This window comes from Eimeria acervulina, genomic scaffold (assembly GCF_000499425.1).
Source record: "Eimeria acervulina Houghton genomic scaffold, Eah_scaff336, whole genome shotgun sequence".
NCBI lineage: Eukaryota > Apicomplexa > Conoidasida > Eucoccidiorida > Eimeriidae > Eimeria > Eimeria acervulina.
In genome coordinates, this window is record NW_013549873.1 from 8,065 (window position 1) to 18,064 (window position 10,000).

The 10,000-nt window shown below is 43.0% G+C and overlaps 3 protein-coding genes across 3 annotated transcripts in view; 1 reads left to right on the forward strand and 2 right to left on the reverse strand.

The window, feature by feature from the left end:
- The window catches only part of EAH_00033610 (hypothetical protein), a gene marked incomplete at both ends in the record, with an annotated part of 3,818 nt that extends 3,094 nt beyond the window's left edge, over window positions 1-724 (reverse strand). The window contains one exon of the mRNA XM_013395874.1: window positions 296-724. Within this exon, the coding sequence (XP_013251328.1) occupies window positions 296-724 (429 nt within the window). The remainder of the gene's footprint in view (window positions 1-295) is intronic.
- A 4,573-nt stretch (window positions 725-5,297) lies between these two features.
- Window positions 5,298-6,412, reverse strand: EAH_00033620 (U1 small nuclear ribonucleoprotein, putative; the record flags this gene model as incomplete). Its single annotated transcript, XM_013395875.1, has 3 exons — window positions 5,298-5,617; window positions 5,783-5,848; window positions 6,295-6,412. The coding sequence occupies 3 exons, from the start codon at window positions 6,410-6,412 to the stop codon at window positions 5,298-5,300; spliced, it is 504 nt and encodes a 167-aa protein (XP_013251329.1).
- An 820-nt stretch (window positions 6,413-7,232) lies between these two features.
- On the forward strand, window positions 7,233-9,449 carry EAH_00033630 (hypothetical protein, conserved; the record flags this gene model as incomplete). Its single annotated transcript, XM_013395876.1, has 4 exons — window positions 7,233-8,071; window positions 8,417-8,468; window positions 9,061-9,155; window positions 9,374-9,449. The coding sequence occupies 4 exons, from the start codon at window positions 7,233-7,235 to the stop codon at window positions 9,447-9,449; spliced, it is 1,062 nt and encodes a 353-aa protein (XP_013251330.1).
- Between the last annotated feature and the right edge of the window lie 551 nt (window positions 9,450-10,000).

The window sequence follows — 10,000 nt, forward strand, 5'->3', positions numbered from 1 at the left end:
CCTGTCTTTGCTTTCGTTTCTGCTCCTTAGCGCGTGGCCTGCGCCGCCTTCCCCTCCTGGCAGCAGCAGCAGCAGCAGCAGCAGCATCGTCAGGAGCAGCAGCTGTAGGCGAGGCCCCAGACGGTGCTGCAGCAGAAGATGCAGAGGGAGAGGCAGAGATAGAAGCAGCAATATGAGGGCTTCCTGCGAGCTCGTCATGGCTGCTGCTGCTGCTGCTGCTGCTGCTGTTGCTGCTAATCGCGCTGCTGCTGCTGTAAGTGCTGCTGCTGCTGGCGCTGCTATTGGCAGTGGGAACTGGGAGTTCTTCCGGCCCTGAATTGTCTCCTGCTGCGGTTGCTGCAGTTGCTGCTGCAGCAGCAGCAGCAACTGCAGCTACTGTGGCTGCAGCAGCAGTGTCAGCTGCAGCAACCGGTGCTGCAGCGATACACATTTCACCACTAGAGGTGTTTTCCTGCTCATTAACATTGTGGAGCCCCTGCTGCTTCTGCCGCTGCTGTTGCTGCTGCTGTTGCTGTTGCTGTTGCTGCTGTTGCTGCTGCCGGGGAGAGGGTTTGACGGGTCGGCGGCGGCTTTTAACATGTGGGGTGTATGCACAGCTGGAGGGGGAGAGCTGCTGTTGCTGCTGCTGCTGCTGTTGCTGTTGCTGCGGCTGCTGGTGCTTCTGTTTCTGGTGTTGCTGCTCATCGGTGTTGCTGCTGCTGCTGCTGCAGCCGCTGCCTGCCATTGGGCGACGGAGGCGTTGCTGCAGCAGCAGCAGCAGCAGAAGACAAAAGGGAGGCGTTTACTCAACACAGTCAAAATTATATGAATAAGAGTGAGAAGCCCGCAGCAGGCTGCAGCCGCTGTAGCTGCTGCTGCTGTTGCTGTTGTTCCTGCTGCTGCTGCTGCCGATAAAGGGTTCTATGATCTTCCGCTGCAGCCCTGCTGCAGTGGAGGTGTTGGTGTTGTTTCTGAGAGGTAAAAAGCAATTAAATAAATTAATAAAAATAATTTAGGCCAAAGAACAAAGCAAAAAACACCAGATATACGAACATATACACCACGGCTCACTGCTGCTGCTGCTGCTGCTGCCGCTGCTGCTGCTGCAGTGCTGCCCTGGGCCTTGCAGCACGTTGTCCAGCAGCTAAAGCTGAAAACAATTCATTTCCTTGTTACTTATATAAAATTCTGTTTATATATATTATGTTCTTCGATTCTTTCAGAGGTATAGAAGCATAAACAAGCTGCCTATACACCTGAATGCAGCAGCAGCCGACAGGGCGACCACTGGCCCAGAGGGAAGAATAATACAGAGAGAAACTTTATCTTTTTTTTGTTTTTTGATTAAAATGATAATTATTGTAATATTAATAATATTAAATTAATTAATAAAACATTTCACTCTACTTCCCCAGCTTAAATGTTTTCTGCTCTCCATACACCTGCGAAGTTTTTCGTTGTTTGTTCTTCGCGTCAGTTGTATTAGTAAACAAAATTAATTTGGGTGTCTTTATTCTCTTCACAAATATAATATATATGCATATTATATATGTATATTTAAATATATACTATATATAATATATATAAAGGGGACGGAGGGAACGAAAACCAGTATATTTAGGGGTTGACTCTGATATCATTTGTATGCAAGGCATAGTGCTGCAAGAGAGGCATTTAATATATATATAGACATATATATATATATTAATATTATTAATTACCTCTTAATTGTTATTATTGTCTTCTGCTGTTGATGCGGCTGTACAGACACTTCAGCTGGTGCGGTGTTCTCTGCCTGTTAGTTTCCTCTGTTTGTTTGTTTCTGCTGTCTTCTCCCTCTGTCTGTCTTCTCTTTGTCTTCTTTTGTTTATTTGTTGGTGTCTTTGTCTGTCGTGAGTTGGGAGGGCCTGGGCCAGCGCTGCGGCGAGCACGAACTGTGTTACTAGAGTTTAGGATTTAGGGTTTAGGGTTTAGGGTTTAGGGTTTAGGGTTTGGAGTATTAGGGTGTCAGGGTCTACGGTTTTGAGTTTAGAGTTGAGGGGTTTACGGTTTAAGGCTAAGCTGTTTTTTATTTTGTTTTTTGTCTGTTTGCTTTGTTTTTCTTTGCTTTTTTCTTTGTTTGTTTTCGCTGTCCTTTTTATATTTGTTTCGTCTGTCTATCTTTGCTATACATATCCCCATAGATATAATATATATATATATATATATATATATATACATTTACATATCTACATATATATATCATTTATTTTTTGTTTTCTTTGTGCGTTTGCTGAGTGTATTTATTTTGAATATTTATTTTCTCTGTGTTGTCTGCCTTTTTGTTTTTATTATATTATTATTATTTTTCTTTGTTTGTCTCCTTTCCTGTTTATCTTTCTTTGTTTTCTCTTGTTACTCTATTTCTTTTTTTTGTCTTTGTTTGTTTTAACTCTCTCTTTATCTCTCTCTTTCGCTCTCTCTTTATATCTCTCTTTATCTCTTTCTTTATCTGTCTCTTTATCTCTCTCTTTATCTCACTCTTTATCTGTCTCTTTATCTCTCTCTTTATCTCTCTATCTCTTTTCTTTGTTTATTCTTTTGTCTCTCTTTTTTTAATTCCTTATTGCTATATTTTCTTGTCTTTCTTTGTCTTTGTTGTTTCTGCTGCATGCACAGTAGAGAGAGAGTTTATATTTTATTTATTAAGGGCCCCCTTACAGCCCCAGCTGTACATTACTGAACAGTAAATATATTTATTTAATTTAGAAATAAATATATTGTTTTTAATTATAACTCATTTAAATGTATTATTAACAGACCCTCCTCCTCAACTTATATATCAACGACGTCCAAACAAACACCAAAAAAAAGCCGCTGCTCGTTTTTGCTGTTTTCTTCTCTAGAGAACAACGCTGAGTATATATATATATATATATTTGTATATATATATATATATATATATTTGAATATATATATATATAACCATATACCTTTATACATATATATTATATACTATATGCATATAAATATATATATATATATTTATAGTTATATATATATTATATTACCTTATATATATATATAAACATATATATGTACGTATATATTTATATTATACATATATATAAATCACATATGCATATATATATATATATATATGTTATGTATACGTATGTATATTTATACTGAGGGGGGTGTATGAAAAGATTATTGTACAATATATACTTTAATAGATTATTGTATTAATACAATATTATGATGTTTATGCATATAAAGACATGCGCATATATACTCATTTAATATTATTTACAATTATTATACATTTTAAGATATGCATATAGACAAACATTTTACTTTATAGATGTATGTGATGAGATAAAGATATACATATCGACATACACAAACATATATACAAAGAAATATGTAAATATTTATATCCATATACTTGATATATATATATATATATGATAGATGAATATATATATATATATATCAGTGCATTTATATATATGATATTTGTATATATACGTGCTTATATAGATCTTATATAGATGGTTGTATATACATAATATATATATATATATATAACCCACCTTCGTTTACACATATACGCACATACAATGCATTTACGCTCACCATATTTATAAATACTATATATATATATATATTCATATATATATGCATATATGTATAATTATATACACGGATTGATGTGTACAGATGCATCTGTATATATCTGTGTATAAAAGCCTATATTAATGTATATATATACATGTATATAGATATATATGTATATATATACATATAATATATACATATATATATACATATATATACATAGCATATATATATACAATGATGATTCAGCAAAAGATGTGGAGGTGTTGCAGATGGTGCATCGCCGCAAATGTTGAAAAAGACAGAAATATATTTGTTATTAGATAAATAACAAAGGGTGGTTCTTTTGAATTTGACAAGGGGAGGTTTCTTCGTTTTGTACAATTGCTGCTGCTGCTGCTGCGGATGCTGCTGCTGCTGCTGCCGCTCCGGCAGATGCTGCTACTGTTTCTAGTCTAGGGCCGCCTTAGCGATGAATGTCTGAAGGCTCAATGGGAGAGGGAACTCATATCTTTATTTTTAATTTTATTTATTTATAGGCAAAAACGTTTGTTTGTCAATACGAAGTAATGCGTGTGTGCCGCTCGTTTGTTCTCAGGGATTAATAAATCGTGTATTAAAAATATTAGAAAGAAATAATTGTTTCCGTTTGTTTTAAATATAAAATATATTAAAGGGAAATTAATAGCAATAGCCTGCTGTTAGTGGTCAAGATGAACAGCTACTGCTGCTGCTGCTGCTGCCGTACTGCTGCTGCTGCTGCTGTTGCTGCTGGCACAGATCTGCTGCGGTATATGATACCTTGAGAGGCCTGAAGTGTATATAATGACAAAATATGATAAATAAAACGAAATAGTATTTGAATAATATACTTCAGAAACCAAATAGAGAGAAATTAATTAAAGCGACAACGGCAGGATTCGAACCTACGCGGGCAGAACCCAATGCCTTAGCAGGGCACCGCCTTAACCACTCGGCCACGTTGCCGACTGCACTCTGTTTGTCTTGCACTAAAAATCTAAAGTATTATTATTAAGATTATTAATAATATTATTAATATTCTTATTGTCTTCTTCGTCTCCTCATTATTATATATACATATATATATGTTTTTCTATTAAAGCTCGAGCGTTGCATTAAGGGAGTTGCAGTCGCACACAGCTCTCGCTTGCTGCTGCTGCTGCTGCTGCTGCTGTTTATTATAGTGAGTACTTCTTTAGAGATATTAGGGAGGAGGTGGCGAAGACAGAGAAGAAAAGAATAGGAAGAAAGAAATAAGGAGGAAGCAAACAGGGGTCAACGAAGTGAAAGAAACACGTAATGACTAACAGCAGCTTATTAAGCAGACAGAAGAATAGAGACAAATGATAATACTGCTTCTTAATATTATTAAATTAAGATCAAGAGGTGAAATGAACAGAAATCGGCAACGTGGCCGAGTGGTTAAGGCGGTGCCCTGCTAAGGCATTGGGTTCTGCCCGCGTAGGTTCGAATCCTGCCGTTGTCGCTATATACTAATTCTTTCTCTAATTAAACTTAATAAATATTAATATACATTATTTACAGTTCAATCAGAGAAACGCCACTCGTATAGAAATGCGGCAGCATTGCCCCCAAGTAAACATTTAAAAAGACAAAAGGCAACAAATAAATCAAATTCCTCCAAAGCTAAATTGCATTCGTTTTTCACTGCAACAAATCTTCATTTATTCAACAAACTATCTTCCCCCCATGAAAGGCGGAGGGGGGCCCCCCATCGGCATACCCATACCCATGGGGGGGCCTCCCATAGGCATGCCCATGGGGGGCCTCATGGGGGGCGGTCCCCCCGCTCCCATACGTGGGGGCCCCATACCACCCATGGGGGCCCCTGGAGGGGGGAAGCGTGGGGGCCCCCTTTCATCGCCATCAAAAGGGGGTCGAGGGGGGCCTCCTCCCATATCCCTGCGAGGTCTGCCTCGGGGCTCTCGTATTTTTGTGCAGTTGCCCATATGAGTCGACATTACTTCACCAGGGGGAGTATTCGCCACGATTTGAACTGCATATACACCGCATGAGAACATACACACGATGAAGATGAATAACGAACAGCAAACGCAACAACCGTAAGGAGGAATAAAACAATATACCTGCACAGCAGCATGCACACACCGCAGCTACTTGCAGCAGCAGGAGCAGCAGCAGAGGCAGAAGAGGGACTTACTTGCACGCATCGCAACTGCATGGTCTATGAACGCCGGCGCCTGGAAGGTGCTTTCTCGCAGCAGATCTGCAGCAGCAGCAGCAGCACACCGCAGCAGGGAAAAACAACCGCATTCGAACAGCAGCAAAAGCAGCAGCACTCACGTGCAGCATCTGATTTTCTACTAAGTGGTGTCTTGATGAACAGACAGCGAAACAAGTCCCTGCAAACGCAGAGTTCTATAGGGCTTCTAATGACTCCTTTCCACAATCTCAGATTGCTAAAAAGGCCTTTTGGTTTTCCCCCACTCAAGCCTTGAAAGGATACAGGAAGTGAATGAAACTTAAGAGCACAGGCATGCAAAAGGCATTCCTACGAACTCTGCGATTCTTTCTCCCAAAGGCGCCGAAGCCTTTAGGGCCCCCAGGCTATGCTACAGCCGCAGTGGTGCGCGTTTTGAAATATACATCCAAAGTTCAGCAAAGATTTCGAAATTACAGGGAACAGGGAGCTGAGCTGGGGTGTCCACACACTCTGAAAGTATTCAACTTTCTGGTTAATATGGCGACGGCCGCTTGCGTGCTGCCGCCGGCCAGCAGGGGAGGAGTGGGTGAGGTAAATGTCGCAATACTCGCAGTAGAACTTGGGCATTTTCAGAAAACAAGCAAAAGGATCATGAGAAACTTGCAAAAAAGATGAACAGAGGAGGAGGAGCCCCAGTGCAACCTCCTCCTTAACCGAAACGCGGCGGAATTGGCTCCGCGATCTGGCAGTTCTTTTGAAGAATTTTAGGACAAATCCACTCAAAATTACCAAAAAAAGAAGATTAAGAGGTGAACTCGCAATATTATCGCGCGATCGCGCCAAGTCAAGGACCGTTCAGAACCCAGAAACGCCTGTGGGTTCCACCGCGGTGCCGGTGTCGCTTGGACGCAGAAATAGGTTGCTGAGGTTCTTTTTCGCTTTATTTTATATTTTTCTATTTGTTCTTCTCTTCTTCTAAATTTCAAAGCACAAGACCCGCCAGGGTATCGCAGCCCCGCTCCGCAGCGGCTGCTGCCGTCGCATGCCCTTTGCCTCTCATTGATATACGTTTTGCAGACATATTTAATTGGTGGCCCAGACAGCTTTTTTTGTTATTTTTGCAAAAAGACATATTATTAAACAATTATTTGAAGGAACTAATAAACCCTAATTACTAGCCGTTTCGCCTAGGTGGCCCCCCAGCGCCACTGGGGGAGAGCGGTACCTCCGAAGATCTGCACAGCAAGGCAGAAGAAGCTCTGCCACTCGACAGCTGCTGCAGCGGGAGGTAGGAGGTGCTAGCGACTGCTTCTGATGCTGCTGATTCCCCCGCTGCCGCCACCACACACCCCACAAGACTCCATGTGTGGAGGTAGCAGTAGCAGCTAAAGAAGCAGCAGCAGCTAAAGAAGCAGCAGCAGCAGCAGCAAAAGCAGCAGCTGCAGCGATGACCTCTGCGCTTCACTTGCGCTGCCTCGTGTCTCCATGGGAGGCTGCAGCAACCTCCCTGCGGCGCCTACCAGCAACAGCAGCAGCAACACCGGGGCGTGCAGCAGCAGCAGCAGCAGCAGAATCACTAGAAGCTGCAGCGGCAGCATGCTATTCACAGTGTCTCCCTTCCCCCTTATCTTTTTCAACGCAGCGTCTGTCTTCGTTTGGCTGCAACACCAGTGTCGTCAGTAGCAGCAGCAGCAGCAGCCGTAGTCTGAACAATGAATTCCTCAGAAGCAGAAGCAACAGGAGGCGTTGGCTGGTGGAATGCGGGTGTTATCCTAGCAGCAGCAGCAGCAGCAGTTTGTTCTTGAGGAGCTTCCACAGCAGCATCAGCAGCCCGACTGGCCTGGCCAGCAGCAGCACGAGCAGCAATGTCAGGAGCAGCAACAGCGGCATCACCAGCAGCAGCGGCAACCGCCGCCGCATCATAACCAGCATGTGCCACAGCAGCAGCAGCAGCAGCAGCAGCATGAGCAGCTGCAGCAGCCGCATGAGCAGCACCAGAAGCAGCAGGAACAACAGCAGCATCAGCAGCATCAGCATGAACAGCAGCAGCATGAGCTACACCAGCAGCAGCATGAGCAGCAGCAGCAGCAGCATGAGCAGCAGCAGCACCAGCATGAGCAGCAGCAGCAGCAGCAGTAGTTGGTGGCGAATTGGGGGCATTCGTTTGTACAGAACTAGAATAAATTGGATGCGAGTCCGGTTTAGGGCCCGTGTTTCTTACTTCTTACGAAAAAGTTTAAAGCCTAAAAATCACTCGAAGGTCCTCACCAGATTCCGCTTAACTAGGTACTTCCTTTCATGCTGCTGCTGCTGCTGCAGATGCTGCTTCAGATGCTGCTGCAGATGCTGCTGCTGATGCTGCTGCTGCTGCTGCTGCTGATGATGATGATGATGATGATGATGATTATTATTATTATTATTATTATTATTATGCTTTGCATGCGCTCTTTGTTTGTTTGTTGGGTTTGTGTTTTCTTCTGCTTTTGCTTTTTGTTTCGTTGTGTTGTCGTTAGTCTCTTTGTTTCCTTTTTATTATTATCGGTTTCAGTTTGTTATAAACCCGGGGGCTTCTTACTCCTGCTGCTGCTTCTGCTGTTGCTGCTGCTGCTGCTGCTGCTGCTTCTGCTGCAGATTTGGGTGGGAGAGGCTGCGTAAAGGCCGCAACGGGAAGAAGTTTAACTTAGTAAGCAACAGCTAAAATAAAAAACAAATAACAAAGACAGACATATAATGACAGAGAAAAGACAGAGACAGATATATAAAGACAGAGAAAAAATAAATAAAAGACAAAGACAAAGATGAACAGATGAGCAACCAAAGACACAGCAGAGTTAAGAGCGAAAGAAAACAACAAAAAACACAAATAAATAATAGAGATGTATATATATATATAGATAGATATATAAAGAGAGAGAGAGAGAGAGAGAGAGAGACAGAGAGAGACAGAGAGAGAGACAGAGAGACAGACAGAGAGAGAGACAGAGAGAGAGAGAACAAATCGAAGCAAAGACAAACAGAGACAAATAGAAAGGCAAGCAGCAACAGCAGAGTTCAGCAGGTGTCTCCTAAGGCCCTGAAGAGCAGCTGCTGCAGCAGCGGCGGCGCTGCGAGGCTGATTTGCTGTTTTGTGGCTGTTAGTTTTTGTTTGTCTTTGTTTGTTTTGTTGCTGTTTGTTTGCTTTGTTTTCTTTGTGTTGTTTATTTATTGCATTTGTTTGACTTAGTATTTACCTTCTCCCTCCCTCTTAGGTTTTTCTGTTGTTTTGGGGTGTACAGACAGCTAAACAATTTAAACACAAATACAGCATTGCCTACGTCTCTCGCCACGACTTAAAGAAATTCAAATACCAAACCCCCGGATATAAACTCAGGTAAACCTGCTGCTGCTAGTTTGCTGCTGCTGCTAGTTTGCTGCTGCTGCTGGTTTGCTGCTGTTGCTGTGTTGCTGCTCGTGCTGTCGTCACTCATGCTGCTATTGTTGTTGTTGTTTACCCTGCTTCTGCTGCTGTTGGCGTTGCCGCTGCTGTTGCTATCGCGGCTGCTGCTGCATCTATTTCTGCTGCACTTGTTGCTGTTGCGGCTGCTGCAGGATACGAGACCCCCCAATAGACACAAACCCAAACATTCAGTCTATTAGAAAGCATCTGCCAGCCTACTTCGGATAGCTGCAGCTGCAGCAGTAGCTGCAGCAGCAACACTAGCTAGCAGCAGCAATAGTTGCTGCTGCAAGGCTAGCTAGCTAGCAGCACCAGCAGCTGTTGCTGCAAGGCTAGCTCGCTAGCAGCAGCAGCAGTTGTTGCTGCAAGGCTAGCTAGCTAGCAGCAGCAGCAGTTGTTGCTGCAAGGTTAGCTAGCTAGCAGCAGCAGCAGTTGCTGCTGCAAGGCTAGCTCGCTAGTAGCAGCAGCAAATGCAGTTGCTGCTGCTGGCAGATTTTATAAAGTAGAGACCTCTTCAGTTAAAAGACAAAATAATGTTGCTGTCCCTTTGTAGCAACACTCAATAAAAGAAATAGCAGTAGCAGCGGAAGGAGCAGCAGCAGCAGCAAATGCAGCAGCAGCAGCAGAACCGCAACACATTCTTCCTCTTCTACTCTAAAACCCTTCAGGCCCGAACTCGACCGCCTCCTGCCTCAGTGGCCTTCCTTATCTGCAGCAAGCAGCAGCAGCAGCAGCAGCAGCAGCAGCAGCGTTCGCACCACGTCTGCACGCAGCACGCA